A 25,571-nucleotide genomic window follows, 5' to 3' on the forward strand; every position below is an offset into this window, starting at 1 on the left:
TAGCCTGTACAAGAGGCTGAATCTAGGGACCTCAGGTATCCAGGCAGCTTAACTTTAGCATACAATAAGAAATAGTGTATATTTCAAGATGCTGTCCACAGAGAAACAATGTAATCCCAGGTTCATGTTATGACCCAGAACATTGATAGTTAAGGACAGAGATGACTCACATATAAGTAATGACACACAAAGTTAGGATATAGACTTTACCCCTAGAACAGACCAAGAACAGAATACTTGGATACCTCACAGAATGTCCTAAAACGGCATGTTCTTTCAGCTCAGCCCTCTGTCCCTGCCTCTATTCCTGCCTGCCATCCCTTGTCTTACTCAGTTAAAGGCAGCATAATTCACTCACCGGCTAGCTGGGAAATTAAAACAAACAAGCTTTTCTTTTCCCCTGTAATCTTATCTCTCAAATATGCTGTCACTCGGCAACCTCTTTCCAATTCCATCGTGAATGCCCTCACATAGAACCCACTCCGCACACTCCGCTCACTCCGCCATCTTCTGGATTAGTTCCTTGTCACCGCTCCATATTTCAGTAAGATTGATCTTTTCAAGGAGCAAATCCCAACTTTAGTATTGTCAAAGGTCTTCTCTGATTTAAAGCCAGCTGTCTTGGCCGCCCTTGTCATCAGTCAGGCATTCCTCTCAGGACAGATACATTTCATTTTATTAGGCTCATCGTGGCTGCTCCTGCCTCCTGGGCTCCTGAACATGTGTGCCATTCCAGAGCTAGAATGCCCCCTCCCCCATCTCTGTCCTCTGCCTCACCACCACTCACACTTCACAGCCTGTCTTCAGATTTTCCCTCCCTCCCTCCCAGAGTGTTTCCAGGAGGCCACATCTGGGCTTTGTGGCCCCCACATCTGCCCTCAGGGAGTCTTCAGCTTCTCTAACTACAATGGTTGGCTACTTCATTTGTCTCGCTGGTAAAATTTGTCCTGTCCCCTGCCCCATAAGAATGTTAGAACTTTTGTTCATTCTTGCTTCTACTTGTCTGACATTCTATCTCTATGTTCTAGTCAGGGAGGACCAATAAATGGTTAGAAATAACCAAGGAGCTGCGAGAATGAGTGGATGGAGGCATAATTAATAAAATTGTCTCCAGGATGTGGAGATTAGAGAGGGGAGTGATGTACAAAAATGTTGGATGACCAAGGGCAATTAGGATCTTTGTTAGGCGCAGTAGGTGGGAGCTATTGGAAACTTGTTACTTTTCAGTTTCTTAAAATAGAAATGTGTGTGTGTGGAGGCTAAGGTCAATGCTATGCTATACTGAGACTAAGAAATTCACTGGTTAGGCTAGACTGGCCAACCAGCAAGCCCAGGGGACTCCTGCCTCCTGTCCTCTACCGTTTGGATTACAGCTAAGCATTAGGAAACTTAAAAATAATCATTTCTCCTGGCCCTGACGCTTCGTTTGCAACCTAGTATATAATATCTCTAAAGGCAAAACCTACGGGCTGGTTTGGTTCAAAATCCTGCTGACCTTGGGCCTCACGTTAAAGACAGGCCTTATGTGGCCCAGAACTTGCTGGCACACTCGTTGGGAATGAACTATTCAAGGCTCCCTAGTGCTGCTTAAGCAGCAGCCTCCTTGCCAACTCTCCAGGCTGAAGCCCAGAGCTTCAATAAAAGGCACTACGGGAGGCTGCGGGGGTGGGGGTGGGGGTGGAGAAGCCGATTATCCGCTTTATTGTAAAAACCAGAAAAAGTGAGCAGCAACTGGAAAGTGGTTAATCCTTCTGGGAATTCTGGCTAACCGGTTGGCCAGGAATTAACCTTGGCAGTAATTAGGCCATCAATGACCCTTTCAGAGAGTGTTCAAAGACCTCAGCTTTGTTTAGAGAACTCGTGAGGGTGGAACCAGCTGTTTGCCCAAAGAACAGCATAACCCGAGCTGCCCCGCAGCACGCTCAGGACCAGATCTCCGGCGGCGGGGAGCAGGGTGCCAGGCAGCGGGGTCTCCAGTCCTTTCTGCAGCATGGGGAAGCACAGGCTCCCACGCCCGAGCCTGGCGGTGCTGCTGTTGCTGCTGCTGCTGCCCACAGAAGCCTTCGCAACAAAAAAGCCGTGAGTTCCACAGAACGCGAGAAGCCTGGCCGTAGGCTCTTCTGCTTATTCGTTCCTTTCCTATACAACCGTCTCCTTCTTTTTCGCCTCTGAGGTTCCTTTTATCTCTGAGGTTCCCAGATCTCCCCTCATTCATTCTTCCTCCTTCGCTCAGTCTCTCAGGATTTCGGAGTATCCAAATTCCCCAGTGACGTGCCGCACCAGCTTTCTGGATGCTCGTGCTCAAAGCCGGTCTTCAGAACCCGGAGATCCTGTGGCTCTGTTGAGGCTTTGTCCTTCGGGCAGCGTCCTTCACATTCCTCACCCCGTTAAAATAAATAGAGACACACCTCTCCGCGGGGGCCCTTTGTCCGGGGATTTACATATCCCTAGGAAAGGTTTCTAATGTTGACGAAAGCAAGGGCTTAGTGACAGAACAGGACTTCTGCACAAATCTGCAGGTGATGAAGTCTGTGTTTCAAAGAAACAAGAAAGAACCAAGGATAGTGGACGGACAGACAGACAGGCAGACAGACAGACAGATAAAACAATACTTGGGAGCATACAAGAGGATGTGCAAAAAATAATGACGAAGACGCAATTATTATCTAAATTTACTTATGTTGGAGACCGTTTTTCTTAGTGATTATATTTACACAAAAGAAAAATGGTATTTGTTTTCGTGAGGAAACAAATGGATCATAGATCATCAGTGTTCACGGGGGGGGTAGGGGTGACACAATTCTCAACAAAGATGTGCATTGAAAATATTTTCATTTTAAATTTAATACGTTTGAATCGTGATTTATGTTTTTTGGTTAAGTTGTATATTATAACCTCTGAAAATAATTCAATCACATCCAGGTTGGGTTACCCACAGGTATATAAATTTCATGTATAAGTATATAATGTGTATATACCTGTTAATAAAACATTAAGAGGTGTTCCCGAGATGTTTTGAAGCATAGGGAAATCATAGTATAAACATCTAGGTAGTTAGCAACACAGAAATTAGAATTTTTGACCATACAAAAAGAACTTTTACATTTCATTATTTATTTATTTTGGAAACAGGGTCTTGCTATGTAGGTCTGGTAGGCCTCATGGTAATCCTCCTGCCTCAGTTTCCCAAGTCATGTGCTACCATATCTCTCAATATTTATTTTAAATAGGTGATATTACTTATAAGATTTAAGATTCTATGGAGAAGTTGAAACCTAACTTAAGAGAAATTAAGCCTTATTTTAGAGTAACGAAAGAGTAAATTTGCTTATTGTTTAAAAAATGTAACAAAAATAGAAGTCAACTTGAGAATATGTAAGAGGTAAATAGCATTTTAAAAAACCGATCTTGAGAGTTGCTATTTGAAACCGGGGAGTCTTTAGTCACATGTTACAATATTGAGAAACTGTCTGCCGGCTCCTGAGTTACCAGGGAATGGGCTATGTTTGAACGGAGCTCTTCTCTACATTTGGAAAGGCAAATGCGTACGATGCAAATATCCAGGTTGGGTACCCACAAAGACTTTGTTATCTGATTGCACAGCTGAGACTCTCAGTCACTGACTCACTTCTTGTGATTCCGTGTTTGTAAAACAGAAGCAAATTGTTGATGTGCACGTTTTACAGGCTTGCTGCATAGGTACACACGCCTCTCCTTCTCCCTCTCTTTCCCCTCCTCCTCCTCCTCCTCTCTCTCTGTTCACCACAATGGCCTGGGAGGGAAAGGGGGAGGTAATTCCTACGCCATTCACAGCAGGTCCATGTCCATCTTCTCTTACCATGTAACTAAGGATGATGGGTAATGATGATGGATGTTAATGATGGAACTATGACGGGACAAAGTGATGTTTATGGCACCAACTCCCTCACTCTCCTCTAACTGCATGCATTCCTCCATCCCCAGAATCTACATGGTGTTGGTTCCCTCCCTGCTCCACACAGGCATCCCTGAGAAGGGCTGCCTCCTCCTCAGCCATCTAAATGAGACAGTATCTGTGAGTGCTTTCGTGGAGTCAGTCCAGGGAAACCAAAGCCTCTTCACCGACCTGGTGGTGTACAAGGACTTATTCCAGTGTGTCTCCTTCACGGTGAGTGTACACTTGGCTCAGTTAGGGAGTAGGGATCCAGTGTTACTAAGAGGAAGCATTGAGAAACTGGTGGAGGCAGCAGCCCTGGGGACTGGGGTGTTCAATAAAGAATTCGAAGGTGGCCACCAAGTGTAGAGATTCAGCGCCAACTCATCTGCTTCGCATAAATATTTCAGGCACATTGAAAATAAATTTTATGATCAAAAAATTCCATTAGTCTAAAGAGAATCCAAGAGCATGCAGGAGAGAAGGGGGACTGTGACTTTCACTTAAAATTATTCTTTACAGTTTATAAAGCAAACAAGGTCAAGGTTAATCTTAAGTCACCACCTATACCCTGGACATGTGTCCGCAGTCTCTTCAGAGTTGATGCATGGGAGATACTAGCAATCTAGTACTGACAAAATACTTTTTTTTCCATAGTGTTAAGGACCTGCATTGACATTGTCCTGTTAGTGTATAACTACTTGATCAAACACAGTGTGTAACTGAGTCCAGACTTCACTGTGTTTCCCATACAAATCAAGATGAGATTCTCAGTCACAGCTTTTCTTATCAGTGTATCTTCTCTACCTTTATGCTTGGGTCTTCTCATTTGTAAAATGTCAGAATTCCTGTCTATGCCAACTTCCAAGATAGAGAATGGAGGGTGTAATTAAGCAAAAAGAGTGAGATCTCTTTAGAGATGAAACACAGGGAGAGGAGGGGGCTGCAGAGACTTCCTGGGTTTCAGACCCCCTTCCATATTTCAGGTCCCACAGTCTTCGTCCAATGAGGTGATGTTCCTCACTGTCCAAGTAAAAGGACCAACTCATGAATTCAGGAAGCGGAGCACAGTGCTGATTAAGAATAAAGAGAGTCTGATCTTTGTCCAGACTGACAAACCCATCTACAAACCAGAGCAGACAGGTATGGTGAGGCCCACAATCAGAACAGTTTCAAAAAGGAAACCCCTCTCCCTCTGCCTGCCTATGGTCCTGGTTCCTTAATAGTTTTTGTTGGCCACCTATAAGACTGATCAGAGGTTCATCAAAGTATTTCTATTTCAGTGAAATTTCGTGTTGTCTCATTGGATGAAAATTTTCATCCCCTTAATGAATTGGTAAGTCTTCTATTATTTACATATAATCATTGTTATTTGTATAAACTGGCTAGGACCCTGCTGGGGTTATTGAAGGAGCAAGTCTTGGATAACTCTAGCAGTGATTAATCACATTACAATAATTCAGAGTCTTTATTTAAAACACTACCCCAGGTCAAACAGTAGGGAACATGTTCTGCTGTGATCTGGTACTCGGTTGCATGTCAGTTTCTAACTCACTCTTCAGTTTCTAACTAGGAAGATGTCCAAAAATCCAAGTTCAAATATTTCTTAGAGATTTAGATCTTTTTCAAACACACCAAAATCTCCACTGTGGAAGAAATTGGGAGTATTAAATTTATTCCTTTGTGAGAAGTCACAACTCTTTCTACCACAATGTGGGCATCAGACCAACCCTCCATTCTCAATAGAGTTTTCCACTACATCTTCCAATCTTAAAAAGAATCAATTGTCTTTTAACTCCAAGACAAAAGGAAATGACATGACCCTGACTTCTCTGTCTTTCACACCTACACCTACTTCACACAAAATCATGTTGACTCAGAATAATACCTTGTCTTACTACCAGAATTGTTACAATTTGGCCAGCATCTGTAAGCAAGACCCTTACAGTAACTTTGATATTTGTCTCTCAGCTTCTGCTTTTATTGTACCTAAAATTAAATATTATAGCCACCACTCTGTCAGGTTAATGTGTATGTGCAATATATATGTGACAAGCATACGCATATATCAAACCCTATGCATATTATATGAGAGAGTGAGTGTGTGTGTGCGTGTGTGTGTGTGTGTGTGTGTGTGTTTTCTGTCCACCCTTTTAGAATGAGGACAGACAGGCATGTCGTTCTTATCTATTCTGCTGTGTTTTCAGCATCTAGAATGACACACAGCATATAAGTAGATATGTAATAAATATTAGTTTTATAAGTGAATAAATGTAGGTTGTAGAGGAGCTATTCCTATTCTTTCTCATTCTTAGAAGCACCTAATGATGAATATTAATAATTGGGTTCAAGAGCCATTACTTCAGCACCATGCATTTTTTTCAGTCTGTAAAGTTGCATAGCAAGGGAATGTTCTTGACAAAGATGCTACAACTTTTAGATAATATTAGTAAACCCTATTCCTAACTATAGCTCACAATATATATCCATTGTTCATGGCTACTAATTTGTTTTTTAAATGTATTTTTAACAATTTATTTATTTTTATTTTATGTACATTGGTGTTTTGCCTGCACATATGTCTGTATGAGGGTGTCAGATCTTGGAGTTACAGACAGTTGTTAGTTACTACGTGGGTGCTGGAAACTGAATCCGGGTCCTATGGAAGAGCAGTCAGTGCTTTTAACCGCTGAGCCATCTCTCCATCTGGGGTACTGAATTCTTACCATCACCTATTAATTGCTTGAAATGAATAAATTAAAACTTGGGTAAAATTTAATTTGGTAGAATAAATATACAGATATTTGTGTGTGTGTGTGTGTGTGTGTGTGTGTGTGTGTGTTGAGTTATTCCACATATTTGGGAATATTATGCAATTCTTTCTTTTCTTTTAGATTCCTCTACTGTACATTCAGGTAAGCAACACAAGTAGTCCACGGTCAAGGGAAAAGCAGTCATTTCAGAGGAAACCTTCTTTGTGGACTTCTTACAATCATATGCTGGAGACTTTGGGAAAGGGAGAAGCCCCCAACCTGCCCAGAAGTGGATGGCTGGAACTCACCTGCCCTCTGACCCTTGTCATTTACTCTCTTTATGATAGATAACATGGAAGCTTCCATAGATTTCTTTCTGATGTTCTCTGCACTCCTATGAATTATATTTAATTTATTATAGGACCCCAAAGGAAATCGCATTGCACAATGGCAGAATTGCAAGTTAGAGAGTGGCCTCAAACAGTTGTCCTTCCCCCTCTCCTCAGAGCCCCCTCAGGGCTCCTACAAGGTGGTGATGCGGACAGAAACAGGCAGGACGGTAGAGCACTCCTTCTCTGTGGAGGAATTCGGTATGGATCGTGGAAAATCATGGAATGTTGTCTTTCATAACTGAGACATCTACAGCTCCTAGTTTGAGTTTGTTTAGATTCCTTTTGTTTCCCATGGATGATTTTTGGCTTAGAGTAGACTCAATTACATCTAAGTCCAATGGGGCATCAGTGCTTGGTGAATAAAATTTAGTTTGATTGTTTGTAGCAATGCTGAATGACCAAAATAAAATACTGTTTCAGTAGTGAGATGGGGAGGGAGGAAGGGAAGAGAAGAGAGGAGAGAGGAGAGGAGAGGAGAGGAGAGGAGAGGAGAGGAGAGGAGAGGAGAGGAGAGGAGAGGAGAGGAGAGGAGGGGGGAGAGGAAGAGGGAGAGAAGAGGGAGAGGGAGACTGCCATAGTTCTCTAATCAAAATCTTTACTTGAAAAAGAAGTAAGTGTGGATAAATTGAAGAAGTTACCTTTACAAAACACCAGAATAGCATTAGGGAATTGTCACAAAGAACTAGGAAACATTAAAGACTTCAAATCTGCAGAGCGACACTAACCTCCTCTATTGTGCTCCACAGTGCTTCCCAAGTTTGAAGTGAAAGTGACAGTGCCAGAGACCATCACCATCATGGAAGAAGAGATGAATGTGTCTGTGTGTGGCATGTGAGTCGATCAAAACAACAGCAACAGCTCTTTGAAGCAGATTCACCACTTGAGACACTTTGGCTGATTCCCCCAGGAGCAGGGGCAACATGGAAACTTAAGCACCTTGGGAGTGTTCCCAACTGTAGGCCACGCTTCTGTTCCCTCTTTCTGTTCCCTTGGTGTTCCCTTCTGATGTTCTCTATATCAACACTTACTTAACTATAGAGAGGCCACAGGGCTGGGATTGACTCTGTAAGTGAGAGAGCTGAACACACTCACACACACATACACACACACACATACACACACACACACACACACAACCTCACGCACACATGAACGCAAGTGTGCTGAAGGATACTGGCTTTCCCTTAGCCATAAGTGATACCAATACACTGAGGAGGAAGAAAAATAGTGAAGCTTATAGAGGCATTTCAGCCAGCAACAGGTCACTTATTTGACCTTGCAAATATTGGGTAAGGGAGTAGATTCAGAATCAAGATGATACTTCACTCACCAGGCAACTTTAGGCTGTCACCTCCTCCCCACTGACATTTTCACAGAGACTGAACCTGCACTCTCAGGATGAGCCTTTTGAATACAGAAATGTCTGAAGGACCTTGGGCCCCAAGAGACCTGTACTGGCACTAACAGAATAGGAAGCAAAAGTACGTGAAGTCATACATGAGGCACACACACTGTCCGCTCCTTGGGGTCATGGCCACCGAGTCCCCTGTAACTACTGAGTGATGCTCTTGCACACAGAGGCAGGGGATGCTTCAGATTTCCAAATAAGGAAGGAAACAAAGCAATCACTTAGGACATTAATGCCACAACCCTATTTCTTTCATAAGAAGTAAGTAGTCATGGAAGCATATACATAGAGACTTACACTGGAGACATGGTTTGATAGTCTGGATTCATAAGTTTTTTTGATAGTGTTTGTAGTTCCTATTAAGTTAATTTTGTGTATATTGGTATTACTTTTCTCTTAAGAATGTGACATCACACATCCTCTCTCACTTGTGGGTCCTAGCTTGTAATGTTCACATGAGTGCATGTAAGTAGGGATGGATATGGGCACATGTCATGGGACTAGGAGACCATGAGAAGGAAAAAGAAGAGAGAGACTACGTGTGGCATGAAAGTGAAAAGGGAAGATGAAGGGAACGGGCGAGAAAAGTGTTATTTGAAAATGTCATAATGAAACCTAATAGTGTGTGTCCTAATTTAATGTTTCCAACAAAGCACTCTATTTAGCCTTTGTAGCAAAAACACTTTTTTAAAGACTATACTGAAAATTTAAAGTTAAAAACTGAGTATGGTGCTAAATGCCTGTAATTTTAACACAATGGGGAGTGAGGCAGGAGGATGGTTGAGTTCAAGGCTACCCTAGGATATAAAGGTATATCAAAATAAATTAATTTATGATAGAAATCAATATAAAAATATCTGACAAAAGAAGAGTGAGGTGAGCTCCTGTGCACGGCATGGAGGTTTTCTGAGTCCAGTCAGCTTGTCAGCTTCCGGTGTTACGAATGACCTGAGCACAGGGCAGAAGGAAGCCCTAAAATAGACGTGGTGTAGTCGAGGGGGCTTACAGAAGAAAGCAACAGGGTGTCCAGTGCTTGCTTTGAGTCATTTGGCAACGTTCTCATGGCAGATACACCTATGGGAAGCCTGTTCCTGGACATGTGACTGTGAAAATTTGTAGAAAGTACAGTCATCCTTCTAGCTGCTTTGGTGAAGAGTCATTGGCTTTCTGTGAGAAATTCAGTCAACAGGTAGGCTCAGAGCTGTGCCTTGTGGGAGCTAACAACAAACACATTGTTTGTTAACAGCAACATGGTGCTAAGCCCGGGGCACATTCTATAATACCTTTAAGAAACTTTAAAAAAAATGACTCAGCTAAAAAATAACTGCTTGTCTTTTGTGATTGCCCAATGTGTATGTTCCAGAATAACAAGTCAATCCACCCAAAACCTTGGCAGGTATCCTTTGTAAAAGGAGGAGATTCACCACACATCTTTAAAACCACCTTGACCCAGAAAGGGTATCAGTTCTGTTTTCTTTCTACAAGCAAGAACCTGTTATAATGCCCAACTAGATGCCAGGGAGGTGAGATGGTCATCAGATAGATGACCAGTTGCCAGCTATCTGCCATAGGAAGGGACCCAGCATTTGGAGAAATGTTAGCACTGTTCCAGTAAGATTATCCAAACCATTAGCATATTTCTCAATTATTCTTTCTAGGCAATGTCAGGCAGTGAGGAATTATATCTGTCAGTTATACACAAGATATCATATAAAATTATCCATTATGCTCTGGATAGCGCATAATGTGCCATAATATAAAATGCCTAGATTATTTTACCATTCCTCCTAAATTCTTCCACATTAACCAATTATTGACCTATCCAGTGTAATATGCATTATGTTTTTGTGTTTTTATCTTCTCCGTTACTAGCTAGATAGCCAGGGCTGCTTCTCACAGCTATTGAAAACCAAGACTTTCCAACTAAAGAGGCAAGAGTATGAGATGCAGCTTGAAGTGAATGCCAAGATCCAAGAACAAGGAACAGGTTGTGTGTTGTATGGGTGTGGGGGAAGAAATGACATTGATTTCTTGCTTGGGCCAAATTATGAGCTGTAAGGAAAGAGGCAATGGTGTAAGACACTCATGGGTGGCGGCCTTCAACAAAAGGACATCTCCTCTTGTGTTTCAGATGTGGAAGGGACTGGAGAAGGGTTCACTAAAATCACAAGAACCCTAACCAATCTGACATTTGTGAACATAGACTCGCATTTCAGACAAGGGATCCCATTTGTTGGACAGGTGGAGTATTCTTCAGTTCATCAAGCCATGTGTTATCAGGGTTCACATCATGAATACAATGTGCTGTCAATCAATGTAGCCAAAGTGGAAAAAGGATACAACCAAATAACTATTAACTAACCAAAAATTATGATTTACTAAAAAAAAGGATGCTTTTGTCTTAAATTTGAATAGGAGTCTCTAAATTTATCCCAAAAGCTTATCAAGTTGATAAGGTTTTAAAAATCATTTTTAGAATAGCATTGTTTAAAATCAGTAAGTCTTTTTATGACTACCTAGAGATTTTTATGACATTATTGCCTAAGCCCATCAAAATTCATAATGACAAGTCATGCCGCCCTTCTAACACTGACTGTGTGGAAGAGGATATGCAGGTCGTTTTTCCTTTGTGTATAGGGTTTTTCATAAATATTACATTGCCATTAGTTTTCTGTAATAACAAACATGCACTTTTAAACACCCCTAAATCCAGAGGTAAAGCACTGTTTGAGGTTTCTAGCCGTTTGTAATGACTTTTCTTACAGACCTGCGACAACTTTCCATTATGATTTTTCTATTGTAAGCAGATGTGCAAATGACCTTTGTGACTCCAGAAGTCTGAGGTGACAGTTGTGTCCACCTCAGTGTGTAACTACTGTGTATGGTGCCTTTTAATGAAAAGGTTGCTTCGCTGTGGAGACTGTAAAAGACAGGACAAGACTTAAATGAAACAGAGTACATTGTGGAAGGTTCAGTTATGTGATGGTGGCAGAACATATTCAGAAACTTTACCCACTTCCTAAAACCAAAGTGTAGCTCATTTAGAATTTCTCAGAAGTATATTACAATTCTGTAATTTAATGCTGGGAAATTACTTTGTTATCTGTCATAAAACTGTTAGCAGATGGCAAAACGGTAGAGTTGCGTGCCCATTCTTGTGTTTGCACGTGAAGCTGACATTTTCCTAATAAACCTATATTTGATTGCTAGGAACACTGATACGTATCAGACTGTTTTGTTTTCTGCTACCAAATACATGAGACAAGTAATATGCCAATTATCCTGATCTCATCATTATCACTGCTTAGATGTATATTGAAATTTCACATTGGACTTTATAAATGTGTACTATGTGTTAATTAAAAACAAAAAACACTTCAAAGTAGGGCTTGAGAGATGGCTTAGCCATTAAAGGTTGGGCTCACAACAAAAAAAATTCAGTAGCTTACATTTAAAAATAAGTCACCAACTTTATAATAGGGATTGGGTTGTTTATCTGTCTGTCTGTCTATCTATCTATCTATCTATCTATCTATCTATCTATCTATCTATCATCTGTCTACCTACCTACCTATCCTTTATTTATTTTGCTGAGTTCAGTAGTAACAACTGTTAGTTTTTAAAACCTGATTTCATGCTGTGTGCCTCCTCAATTTTACGTTTGTCCTATGGGAAACACATCAAATCTGCCTATTTTCCAGAAGGCTGACCATCTAGGATGAGAAGCAGGTGCACACATATGTCAACTGGAGAAACACTTGGGACCTGTAGTAGAATTCTTCGGTTGCATACATAATGACACACCGTAACATTAAGCCACAGGAAGTTATCTTGTCTACCACAAGAGTCTGAACTAAACTTTCTACCACTATATAACTCTTGTCCTCTATAGTCTTTGCAAATGAGCCTCAATGCATCTGCCATGTCACTAAGAACTTGAAGTTCTTTTGCTTTGTGTCTCCTCACCCTTATTTTTCTTCCTAGTGTTGACTACTACTCACTAAGTTTACATTAGTGGTATGTTTATTTAGCATCTGTCCCTTTTGCCACCTTGTAGCCTCTTGATGGTAGCACAGTGCCTGGCATTGTGTGCATGCAGTACCTAGGGACAGACATTTGCTTTTAATCTGCAGGTGCTCTTGGTAGATGGGACAGGCACCCCTATCCCACAGGAAAAGATCTTCATCGAAGTAAATGAAGCAAACTATCACTCGAATGCTACCACTGATGAGAATGGCGTGGTGCAGTTCTCCATCGACACCAACAACATCATGGGCACCTCCCTCACTATCAGGGTGAGTGTGAAAAGAGGTTGCTAATGGCATGCATAAGTCTTGGAAATTGCAACCTAAAGAGATGAAATCTCCAAATCGTGATTTAGTCCTACGGAGAGAAAATAGCTCTATGACTTACAATTTAAGGTCAGCTTTAATAGTTTTAACAAGAAAGTAATGTTGTGATTAAATATGGGTGCTTGATTTTGTCAGATGGTGCATACACTGTGAAAAATACTATGCTACTTTCTCAAAATAATAAAATGAAAATAAAAACAACTGGAGTGTCTGTAAAATTTAGCAGTCTTGCCACTGTGTGCATTAGTGTTCACCCCGATGCCCAGTTGCATGACCATAGCTAATGATAACATAAAGTATATCTCTAAAAGCTAGAAGAAAATGTTTTAGCCATAAAAAATAATTTTTTGGTGTTTTTTTTTCTCCACTGTGTAGCCCTGGCTGTCTTGGAACTTGCTCTGACCAAGCTGGCCTCAAACTCAGGTCTCCCTGCCTCTGCCTCCCAAGTGCTACCCAGTTTCTTTAAAACATTTTCTGCATGTTTATGTTAATAAATACGATATTTAATCTGATTTAAATATTATGAAATTCAGAACTAAAGAATGCATTCATCACATATCTAAGATAATCCTAGAAAGGATATCTGCTAATTCTCCAACTCAACTCTGGCCAGTGATTTTTTGCAGTCATTTTCTCAAATCTATGAGGTTACATCACTTCATGTATTCATAAACCCAATTGGAACTAATTACCAAAGATACAACTACTTTGTGAATTAGTTACTGGCGTTTACTCTCCCTGATGAGGTTCTGTAGCTCTGATGTCAGTCTGCTTGGCAAAGGAGCAAAGGGACTTCAAGCCAACTAACCAGCAAGACACACAGCTCATGGTATTCCCTTCCGATGTATACATATCAAACTCAGGGTGTTCTGTGGTGCAAAGTCACAACCGTGCCTATATTTAAGGCAGATAAAATAAGGGTCTTTCTTACTTCTACTGTAGAGGAAAAGACTTCTAGCTACTAGTTAAGGAGGGGTGGTAAACTTACAGAGCATTGTGAAGTCAGTGGTTCCTGACCTACCATCCAATGAAGAAACATTGTTTTCCTAATTCTGTAGGCCAAATACAAGGAGAACCATGTCTGCTATGGATTCAGATGGTTGGCAGGAAAGAATGTGGAGGCGCGGCACACTGCCAATGCCGTTTTCTCGCCAAGCAAAAGCTTTGTGCACCTGGAATCCGAGTCTAATAAACTGTGCTGTGACAGAACGCTGCAGGTCCAGGCGCATTACATTCTCAATGGAGAGGCTGTGCAGGAGCTGAAGGAGCTGGTCTTCTATTACCTGGTGAGAAGGGAACTTACTGCATTACTGCCTACAGACAAGGCTCTCTGGGGACATCATGGCTTTCACTTCCTTTGAAAGCTTATGGTTTTTATGTATATGTGTATCTGTGACTGTGTGTCATGCATGTGAGTGTCTGGGGAGGCTGTACCTGCAGCAGGAGCTCCCGGTGGTTGTGAGCTGTCCTCTCTGTGTGCTGGGAACTGAATTTGTGTCCTTTAGAAGAACAGCACAGCTCTTGACTGCTGAGCCATCTCTCCAGTCCTTGGTTTCTTATTCTTGTTTCTTCCTAAAAATCCGACTTCTCCTAGGCTGATCATTTCCAGCAGCGGCTTAATAAGACAAGCACGTAGAATGGAAGCTGGGATAAGATCTCTGTTGGAAGTGTTTTAATTTCCTGTTTTGCAGATAATGGCCAAGGGAGGCATTGTCCGATCGGGGACTCATGAACTGCCTGTGGAACAAGGAGACAGTGAGTACAGCATCATCCCTGCAGTCCTGACTGTCAGGGGTGCTTCCAAAGGGACTCTTTTCCATCTAGTCACAATAGGGTCGTGACAATACTGTCGTCATTTCAGAATTTCCAGCCAGAAACATTTGTGAACTCTTTTTTCAATGTGAAGGACATTTTAGGGTTGTATAAATGGGGAAAACTTTGGGTGCTTCTACTTACCAGGATTTGCACTAAGCTCTCTCTCTACCTTTCTCCCTACCCATTCCTTCCACGCACGTGTGTGTGTGTATGTGTGTGCGTGTGTATGTGTGTGTGTCTCTCTGTGTGTGTGTGTTTCTCCCCTGAACTTAGTAGTGATTTTCCAAAGTTCTCAGGAATAATAGAACAATAAACATCTGAACGTTTCCGTGTGATAGGGTCTAGAAAACTATGAATGAGCACCTTTTTATCTTTTGGTGCCAAAATGGAGGCAGCACAGTGCACTTAAGAGCACTTCATGCAGACACTACAGTGTCCATAGGCATCGGAGCTGGCTTCTGTGGGAGTGCAGACTTCCTCTTCTGGAGAAAAGGGCACCGCCATATGCTTCACAGGGGAAAGAGGACACAAGCATGAGCACAGCATGCTAACCTCTTACCATCAGTCTCTCCTAGCATGAGGAATCAAGAATGAATGATGGTGAAGTCAAAACCTCTACTCCCTGAGGTAGTGTTTGAGGCTCGTGTCAGCCAGCTAAAGTAAAGAGAAAAAAGTATATGATTTATGTAGGAGAGAGGATTTCATGTAATTGCCTTCTCCAGAGCCAGGGTTCTGCAAGGTAGTCATGCATTTATTGTGTGCACTGTCCATTGTGTCCACTAATAGGAGCAGTCACTGGCCAGGTCAGAGGCCCAGACTAACTCTGTGTGATAGAGTAACTCTCGTTTCCACTCTGAATGTGTCTGACCCATGGTTGCTGCATCTCCTTCTCTCTGCTGCAGCAAAAGGCCATTTCTCCATACTCATCCCCGTGGCACCAGACCTTGCTCCTGTGGCTCGACTGCTCCTTTATATCATTCTGCCTGATGGCGAAGTAGTTGCAGATACCGTCAAATATGAGATTGGAAGCTGTCTGGCTAACAAGGTGGGTGCTTCCCATAATAAACTCAACAATTGTAGCTAGCAATCCCTAGTGTTAGCCGTTCTCTTACACGCGGGTGGAGTGAAGGGTTAATTGAATATTCCAGCAATGTTCTAAGAGGTCACAGCAGAGTGACATTAAGAAATCATGATATTGCCTTATTTTCAAAATTCTCTGTGTAAAACTGACTGTTAACTTACAGCCCAGCTCCCAATGCTTTCCTCTCTGTGGTGGAATATTAGGAAGTATGCAAGCAAGTCGAAAGGCCACACGAAGCCCAAACAAAAATGCTTAGAGCATTTTGTAGCCCACAAATTCAGAGTTAGTGAGCACTCACTATAATCAGAGACACTTTAGAAGTATTGTAGCATGAATAATAAAAACCCAGAGATAGATATTGGGGTTCAAGCTGAAGATCAGAAAAGCAAAGCGTCCAGTCACTAGAGAGTTTTCATGACTATCAATGCTTAGACCAAAGGGGCAATCCACTGAACTTCCTCAGATTGCATCTTCTGACTGCACTGCTCTCCACCAGGCCTCTGAATCCTAGACTGCTATGCTCTCTTCAACGTGGCTGGAGACTAATTGCCTAAGACTGACTTTGCTTCTTCCTCATGCACCTCTCTAGAGCTGGGATTAAAGGCGTGAGCTCTGTTTCTCTTTTCGACTGATCCACTCATGTGTAGTCCCGGGGTGACCTTGAACTCACAGAGATCCATCTGCCTCTGTCTCCTGTGTCCTGAAATTAAAGGTGTGTGCCACCACTGCCCAACTTCTATAGCTAACTAGTGTGGCTGGCTTTGCATTCTGATCTCCAGTGGCTTTATTAGATCACAAACAATATAGCACCACAAAGTATCTTTAGAGACCACTACAATGGTCTAACTAATGGTGAGAATCAAAGGAAATTCCAAGGCAGGGAAAGAGCCTCACTCGGGTAGCACAACACCAACCACTGTGAAAACAACCAAAGCTGCTACATGCTGGAGATGAAGAAAACCTGAAAGATGTAAGGGACACATGGTGAAATACAGAAATTGGGTTTTCTGACCTTTCTTTCCTATATGCCAGGTGGATTTGAGCTTCAAGCCAAATAAAGGTCTTCCGGCCACTCAAACCCTCCTTAATATTAAAGCTTCTCAACTGTCCCTCTGTGCTCTACGAGCTGTGGACCAAAGTGTGCTGCTTATGAAGCCTGAGGCTGAGCTCTCTGTATCCTTGGTAAGTCCCTGTCAGTCCTGGAGATGAGAGACAGTCATGTGAGGACCTTGAATCAAGGAGAAATGCTTGAGTGGTGTAAGACTTATTGAAGCTATAGTGACATTGAGGGAAGAGAAAGAATATGATCAGAATATATTAATTACATGAAATTCCCAAAGAATAAATAAAATCATAAAAAACAACTATAGTTCCCTATAGGTTAATAGTTCTGAACTCTCTGACGGGCACTTTGCTTAGTGAGGAAGATGCTTGCTTACACACAGTCTCTCCTATTTCTCATTTCCTGTCACACCACTAACTTCTGCAGGCAAAAGAAAAAAAGATGCAAGTATTTTGCTTAGTATAGTGAACCAGAGAATCAATATTTTGAAAATGTAAAAGGAATGCAAATTAACCAAAAAGACAGATGATTCAAGCATCAATGTCATGTCTTGCTCCAGATCACATGACAATGTAAACCCAGCCGGGACTGTGGTTGAGCCACTGAGCTTAGCAGTGCTGACCGGGGTTAGTGGGAGTAACAAGGCAGACTATAAATGTGCTACAAGAGAGGTACAGATGTGTAAAATGAAAAAGGGTTATTTCTGATTGTAGAACCAGGAAAGTCATGATAAAGTATACTTATGTAAAAAGAGCACAGAGTGGCGGGAACCCATAACTCTACAAAATCAATAACATTTATTTTCAAACCAGTTTTAACATCTTGGAAAGCCTAATGAAGATGAATACTTCATGAAGTGGATCTGGGTAGTCTGTCTGCTTACACCAAGCCTTCACAAACTCAATGGCATTTCAGATTTCTACTTTCATAAGAATGGTATTCAGTAAAATAAGCAACATCACAAGTGAACATCATTACTGACAAAAAGATATGCTGATGAATAAAAATTGAGAAAATAAATCACTGTATGATAAGCGACACTGAAAATTAAATACTTGAGACTACAGAGCTGTTGAAGGACACAATGAAAGGGAACACCATCACCTATGACTACTTGCCAGGATGTACTAAGTGTAGCTTGCTCAAGGCTTCCCATTTTCAGTCTGAGACCAAAGGGAGTATGTTCTTGTTGAAGTTTCTATGAAAGCTTACAAAAGGAAATAATAGATTTTTACTTCAATAATAATATGAGAGTAGTGTTGTCAAGAAGGCTCAACGAATAAAGGAGTTTGCTGACAAGCCTGACAATTTGAATTCAATCCCTAGATTCCACATGGTTGGAAAGACAGAATTACTCACACAGGTTGCTCTCTGACTTTCTGACTTACACACACACACACACACACACACACACACACACACACACTTTAAAAAGGACCGTGTGGTGGCACACACCTTTAATCCCAGAACTCAAGAGGCAGAGACAGGAGGACATCTGTGAGTTCAAGATCAGCCTGGTCTATACAGCAAATTCCAGGACAACCCAAACTACATAGAGAGACCCTGTCTCAAACAAACAAGATTTTAAAAAGGAAGCAGAAGTATAAGAAAGCATAACTCATTGATCTTTAAATTTTTACCTTATATTATTGTTGTGTATTTACCATGTGGGTGTGGGTGTGAGTGCTCCAGGGTAGATCACACGGAGAGGTCAGAGAACAACTTTCAAGTGTCAGTGCTGTCCTTGCACAGTGTGCTCTGGGGACTGAACTCGAGCCCTTGGCATTGCATGACAGACACAGCTGCTGACCCATCTCATCACAGTCCATACTGCTTGGTCTTTTCAAGTGATATTCTAATAGAAAATGTTGAAATATATATCTAAAGGACATAGTAAGTACATTTCAATAAGTAGAAAAATAGCATGAATGTACAATGTAATTTCTGTTCTGGTCAGAGCTTTGAAGGATAGAGAGCAGACAGTCCAGTAATCCTGTAGTTGTGAAGAAGGAATGTTCAGGCATTTGTAACAGGACATGAGCTCCTTTCAACCCTTTGTTGGTATTTTGCTAATAAGACAGTTTCACCTGGTAGTCATTCACCAAACTCGTAATTAACACCTACTGTGTTTCGAACTATATAAGTACTGGGACCTACTCGTGAGCTATGGAAAGTCAGATATTTGTGTCTTATAGAATTTACATTTTCGTAATTGAAATGGACAATATATGTCTCGGAGATAAAACAAAGCAGGGGAGGAAAACTGTGGGGACAGGGCTGAGGAGGAGTCACTCAGGAGGCTCACCACATGCTCCCAGATGGGTCTTTCCAGGCCATGGTCTCTTTTCCCTTAAATGCACACCTGAGCATCTGTCAGCACTTCATGTCAGTCTTACTTCTCTCCCCTGAACAGACTGAAGCCATTGTGTCCAGAGCTTCAGGGGTCAGCACTTAGGGACTATATGACGATCTGAGCATTTATATCTGGAACAAAACCTCGGGAGGGAACAGTACTTGTCCTGTCTGGGACATGTGCTCTTCGTTCTATGCAGAGCCGGTTGCTAACTACAAGGTAGTGACAGAGTTGTCACCTCTTTCCTTCTTTCCATATTGTTGTGTCACCCGTAGCACAACTCAATCACTCAATCATTAAGGCTTCATCTCCTGTTAGCACTGAGTATAGTGTTTGCTGTTGAGTGGTACAAACAAGGATGATGGCCCTTGATTAATTAAATGGGGAAATATATTAGTTCTATTTTTCTAAAACAGTTAAACATATTCAAAATGAAAATGTGTTGTGATATAAAAACCTCATATAAAGGATTTCCGTGGCTTAAGAAAATGTGCTTGAGGGAAGGCTGGTGCTGCTGTTCTTGGATGCTGTTTGTTTGTTGGTTTGTTTGCTTGTTTAATAAAGAGCCACCAATAAGTTAGCCCTATGTGCTTGCCTTCAGGTTAATGATCTGCTCCCAGTGAAAGACCTCACTGGCTTCCCTGAGGGTGCAGATCTAGAGGAAGAAGACAGCAAAAACTGTATCAAGCAAAACAACATGTACATTAATGGCATCCTGTATACCCCAGTGGTGAATACAAATGAAGCAGACATGTATAGCTTCCTAAAGGTAAACTCCTTACCGCAGAGACAGTTCTGAAGGTTCTTAACGTGGCCAGTGTAGAAAAGTTATTTGCTTCAATGCCTTCTTGTCACAATCGGAACTAACAGAATAAAGTAATTGAGTAATTTCTCTGAGGTTGCCAGCAGGAGCAGATCTGCCAAACACAGGGGAATCAGGACCAGAAGTTTTAATGCTTAATGACATTTTCTTTTTATTGAAATTCATGCTTTGTAATATTTATAGGTATCACATATACAATTACTACTGTTGGGTGATTTTATGGGACAAAATGATATGAACACCACAGTCATGCTAACATTTCTGCTTCTGATGGGGAAGTCCTGTGTATATGTTAACAAAGCACTGTTGGCCAATAGGGAAGCAAGATAGGTGATACTAGGAGTCAAGGAGGATTCTGGGAAAGAGAGGCAGAGTCAGTCATGATGTACCTGCCTTAGGAATAAGAGGTGCAGACCCCTTCCTCCAGTAAGAGAAATACTTAGATTAACAATTATGGAGTAAATACTTAAGTCAGAGATAGCCAGTAAAAAAAACCAAGCAAACGGCCAACAGCTTCATGATTAATATAGCCTCCTGTGTGTTCATTTGGGACTGATGCAGCTCTGGAACCAGGCTGGCAGGAAGGCTGCACTCTACACACTTCAGATGCAAACACAGGAAGTTTAATTCAGACAAAAGGAGGTGTGTATATGGCTATACACTGACCAGCTGATCATCTCCTTTGTAGGATATGGGGTTGAAGGTATTCACCAACTCAGATATCCGTAAACCTAAAGTCTGTGAACAGCCTGAAGGCAGCAAAGGAGGTTAGTGCCGAAAATACTGCACCAAATAAGATAAAATTTTAAAAAATAAAATGTGACCAAAATTAACAGACTTGATTCAGATATATTAAGGCCATTGCATAATGTTCATAACAATATAAGCTCAAATCTGATATTGTCACCCCTCCACCACTGCAGAGCATGGAATGCGGATTGTCACCAGTGTCCTAAGAGAAGTGCAGATCCAATACAGGGACAAAATAAAGACAGGATGGCCTCTGAAGAGTCAAGAAATCAGCCACCAAGAACCAGTCTTTGCCAATAGAGATGAGGGGGCTGAAGGGAGAGGGATGGTTCCCAGGAGTTTAACTATGGAAACATTGCTAGTTGTTTACAAAGCAGGGCTTCATTCTCCCAGTCATGCAAAGACGCTCTTCAACGGTCCTAAAGTATCCATGAAGACTCCTCACTGTTTTCAGTGATATAAGCTGTTCCTTTGCTGAATCGTAGTAGGCAGCATGGATTTAGTATCATATTGTTAACTGGTGACTGGCCATGTTAAGTATGGAGAAAGGGAAGTCTAGAAAAACATTCGATGAGAATCTGTTTTCTATGTGATATTTACTGCAGAGAATTGGATATTTTATTTATAAATTGTGGAATCCTTTATTATTAAGATTTGTAGGAAGCTTATATATCTGTCATCTGCCTGTGTGTCTACTGTCTATCAATACATCTGTCTGTGTACATTTCCATAAAGGGAGTGGCTGTCTCAGTATGGGAGAGCTGACTGGCATTCTGACTCACTATAGAGTCAGTACAGAACTGTTTTAGCCTTGATTCCTCCATTGGTGTAAACTGTTTCTAAAAACCACTACCACCTTTTCTCATCTTTTCTTCCATAGATGAACATGTCAATGGCAGCCTAGGTTTCTGCCCTCCTCCCCTCCCAACACCCTAGGTCTCTTCATTTGGCACAATGGGCAGTAGCTTCCTGAGATTCCACAAGGCCTTCTCTTCTGCATACAATCCAAGTCTCTCTGTTCCCCTGGTTCAGTTTGTCCTAATGCCTCAGAATTCAGATGAAATGCCACTTCCTTCCAGAAGCCTTCCTGATTGCCCATATGTCCTTTCCTGATTGCTCCTACCTCACCCTCCTGATCTTTCAGTGGTAGCACTTTGGCAGCACAACATCTCCTGAACTCAGTCTTCATATTTATTGACTCTGTTTTCTCTACCACAGTGCCAGCTGCTTACCAACTCTTAGGCCAAAGCCCCATGGAGGATTTTCTAGAGGCTTCTCAATCTCCCAAGGAGACTATACGGAAATACTTCCCTGAGACGTGGATCTGGGACTTGGTGGTTGTGAAGTAAGTAACTTATTTTTACACAAGATACAGAAATATAGATCAATGACAGTTTTTAAACTGTAGTGAGTTTTCCCTTTTTAATGTATATATTTGCTTCACATGGTGCTTCACTTTCACTGTAGAAGCAGCACGAAGGTTGAGCAATGTAGAAGCCTCCTAGGGTAAATTGATTTCTAAGTATTTATTCCACAAGAAATAGGATTATTGTCTTTATGTCTTTTCCAGATAGCTTGTTACTGGTACAGAAATGCAAACATACTTTCATATATTGATTTTGTATTGACAGCATAGCTGAGTTTATTTATTAGTTCTAATAGTTTTAATTTTTAAATAAACTTTGGGGATGTTCTTCATTTGGGATCAGATAATCTGTAAACAGGGATAATCGTTGTCATTTCCAACTCTTGGATACTCTTGACTTCTCTTTCCTCTCTAATTATTCTCGACAGTACTCAGTCAAACAAGAGTGGGGATTGGATCCTTATCTTGTGTTGGATCTTACAGGCAAAGCTTCCAGGTTTTCTCTACTGTATTATATGGAGACGATTTCCTTCTATAGCTACTTTTCTGAGAGTTCACATCATGAGCTGATGTTGACTTTTTATTCTATACCTATTAAGATAATCATATAGGCTTTTATTTTCTGTTCAGCTAGTATGGTGTGTCACACTGATTGCACTGTTTTTCATTCAGTGGTCACTACATAATGTTTTTAATGTCCCATTGGGTTCAGTTAGCTAGTATTCTATTAAGGAGTTTATTTAAGATATTGGCTTATAGATTGATTTTCTTCCAGGCTTCTCATCTGACTTTGATACCTGAGTGAGGTTGGTCTCTACTTCCATTTTTGGATGTCTTTGAAAGGCTGATGATAATTCTTCCTTAAAGTGCGGCAATTGATGAATGAAGCCATCTAGTCAGAAAAGATACCCAAAATGATTTCATGCTTTTTAACGTTGTTGAGACTTGTTTCTTGACACAGCATGTGATCTACCCTGGACAATACCCTCTGTGTGCTTGAGGAGACTTCTTGGTCTGTTATTTTCCCTGAAAGTTCTATATACATCTGTTTGGCTGATTGTTTTTCAAGTTTATTATTTCTTCATAGAATTTGTCTGTACATTGTGGCTGTGGTTGAACATGGGGTATTGGGATATCCCAGTATTTAAGAGGCACTCCACCAGCTAGCCAAGCCAAAGATTCTAGATATTTCTTGGATTTTTGTGCTTGTTTGTACCATCCTATTTGTCATTGTGGTCACCAGGAACTCAGCAATTACCAAGATCTGTCAGCGCCTTGAGATAGACGAGAAGGAAACTGATCTGCTGAGATGTGGAAATTGTTTGCATGTTAAGTGTTTGTTCCTATCACTTCGTTCCTCTTGGAGAGTCCAGGAGCTGGGTTCACACTGTGCAAAGCCAAGGAGAGGGTCTGTGACAATGGGTCCACTCTTGTTCATAGTGCTCATGAACATCCTTTCAGTCCTTATGTCCAGGGACCAATCTTGTCCTTTTGCTTCCAGGGACAGGCGAACCGTTGGGACACTTTGATCTATCTCTGGAGTCACCCAGCAGAAGGAGCATGGGCCTTTCTGACTTTATGAATACATTAAGGGTCTGGTCCCCTGAGGGAAAACAGTGTCACCGAGTATATGGTCAAGCTTACTCCAGGACAAAAGTAGGAGTTGCATGCTTGTCGATGGTTCTCTTTGTGCTGATGTCTGGGAGAAAGGCACTGGTCACAAGCACTCATCTGTTGCACATCTTCTCTTTGTTCTCCATGGTATCAGAGATCTGGAGAATCCAAACACCATCTCTTCCCTGAGATGGGTGATTTAGGAGGCAGACCAGACTCTTGGACAGAACTATAAAAGCTGAGATGCTTGATGTGTTGACAAATTCCTTCCAGGAGAAGCCAGAAACTGATTTTGTCACTGAAACAAAAACCTGGGGTAGAATAGTGGGAAGGGCCCACCTTTCTCTTCGGACTCTTAGCGGTCTTCTGTGTGGCCTCCCCTTCTCTAAAGTGGGCTAATAGGGAGTCCAACTCCCCAAGAGCAATGAGGCTAAATGGATCTCTTCTAGGAGAAACTAAAAACTCTTCTTTCAATTTTCAGTTTCCAGCTTTAAGTCCCATCACTGTTTTCAGGAGAAGTTACCATGTCACCTATATTTTTTTAATCAGAAGCAAGACTTTTTAGAAATTTTTAACTGTAAGATTCTAGAAAATGGGTATAAGAACCAAATGTAAGCAAGCACAGTACATATTTCAAAAAAATCTGTCCTTTTACTGATTAGCAAGCATAAGTTAAGCTTTGAATAATTTGACCAAACAAACACAATAGAAGCAGAAGTAAAATCTATAGGCCCACCCTAGTGGAATCAGATTTTGTGACAGAAATTGAGAAAAATATCAGTTACATGCACAGTTTATGACATGTTATTTCTTTAAGAGATTAGCTCAAGTAATCAGGAGACAATTCTAAAATGGACTTACTTAAAGGCAGAAGAAAATCTTACCATTTCCCCCACTGAAAGCCTTGGCTTTGCTCTTCAATTACTAATATTTCTATTGAGTGCATCTAAGCTGTGACCACAGAATGATTTATAGGGCTCTTCTGAAGGAGATGTATTTTGATGCTCTCTTCCTTTACTTCATATCCCATCCCCCACAGCTCAACAGGAATGCTTGAAATGGAAATGACAGTCCCTGACACCATCACTGAGTGGAAGGCCGGGGTCTTCTGCTTGTCCAATGACACTGGATTGGGCCTGTCTCCCACAGTCCGTTTCCAAGCCTTCCAGCCCTTCTTCGTGGAGCTCACGATGCCCTACTCTGTGATCTGTGGAGAAACCTTCACACTCAAGGCCACTGTGCTGAACTACCTCCAAAAGTGCATCCGGGTAGAGATTTATTTCCTCAGTTGAGCTTAAGCAGATTAAAATAAAGTCTCATGCTTAGAGATACCTCCCAAAAAAAGTTAAAAAAAGAAAAAAGTAAACCCAACTCTTTTCTACAAATATGACCAATAGAAAAAGTTATCATACATGTATTCACCTGCTATGAAAGTGGATATCTCTAAGAATCAACCTACAAAGATGAATTTCTGACATTAACCACAATTCTTTAAGGTTAGGTCATTTGTAGAATACAAAGATTTCTTGCACCAGCAAGAATCACCTTACCCTGTCTCATGTTTTAGAGTTTGTAGATCCAGCTCCTGCATTCTTATATGTTTAATTTTTCTTAATGAATTTATTAAACATAATTTCATTTAAAATGTTGTTTGTGTATATCTCTCCTCTGTCAAAACCATAACTACTTAAAGACTTTTATGTAGTGACTGAGCCAGGGAATAGTCACAATTCCAAGTTCTAGAGACAGTACTCAACCAGACAACATTCCTTCTTTATCTTTCTTCTGGCTCCGCCACTTAAAAGACCAAGTGATACTCCAAATGCTGAGATTTATCTGTGAGGTGCTAATAAATGTACCATAACACTGTGTCTTTATCTGTCTTGTT

At 41.3% G+C, this 25,571-nt stretch overlaps 1 protein-coding gene across 1 annotated transcript in view; it reads left to right on the forward strand.

The window, feature by feature from the left end:
- The first annotated feature begins 1,737 nt into the window (after positions 1-1,737).
- The window catches only part of A2m (alpha-2-macroglobulin), a 50,223-nt gene continuing 26,389 nt past the window's right edge, over positions 1,738-25,571 (forward strand). The window contains exons 1-19 of the mRNA XM_040738370.1: positions 1,738-2,079; positions 3,964-4,147; positions 4,900-5,056; positions 5,197-5,249; positions 6,808-6,828; positions 7,088-7,256; positions 7,805-7,889; positions 9,535-9,655; positions 10,339-10,453; positions 10,598-10,707; positions 12,600-12,761; positions 13,877-14,104; positions 14,510-14,573; positions 15,536-15,678; positions 16,747-16,896; positions 19,732-19,899; positions 20,642-20,720; positions 21,922-22,048; positions 24,723-24,951. Of these exons, the coding sequence (XP_040594304.1) occupies positions 1,991-2,079; positions 3,964-4,147; positions 4,900-5,056; positions 5,197-5,249; positions 6,808-6,828; positions 7,088-7,256; positions 7,805-7,889; positions 9,535-9,655; positions 10,339-10,453; positions 10,598-10,707; positions 12,600-12,761; positions 13,877-14,104; positions 14,510-14,573; positions 15,536-15,678; positions 16,747-16,896; positions 19,732-19,899; positions 20,642-20,720; positions 21,922-22,048; positions 24,723-24,951 (2,454 nt within the window). The 5' untranslated portion in view covers positions 1,738-1,990. The remainder of the gene's footprint in view (positions 2,080-3,963; positions 4,148-4,899; positions 5,057-5,196; positions 5,250-6,807; positions 6,829-7,087; positions 7,257-7,804; positions 7,890-9,534; positions 9,656-10,338; positions 10,454-10,597; positions 10,708-12,599; positions 12,762-13,876; positions 14,105-14,509; positions 14,574-15,535; positions 15,679-16,746; positions 16,897-19,731; positions 19,900-20,641; positions 20,721-21,921; positions 22,049-24,722; positions 24,952-25,571) is intronic.

Source organism: Mesocricetus auratus, unplaced genomic scaffold (assembly GCF_017639785.1).
Source record: "Mesocricetus auratus isolate SY011 unplaced genomic scaffold, BCM_Maur_2.0 Super-Scaffold_100676, whole genome shotgun sequence".
NCBI lineage: Eukaryota > Metazoa > Chordata > Mammalia > Rodentia > Cricetidae > Mesocricetus > Mesocricetus auratus.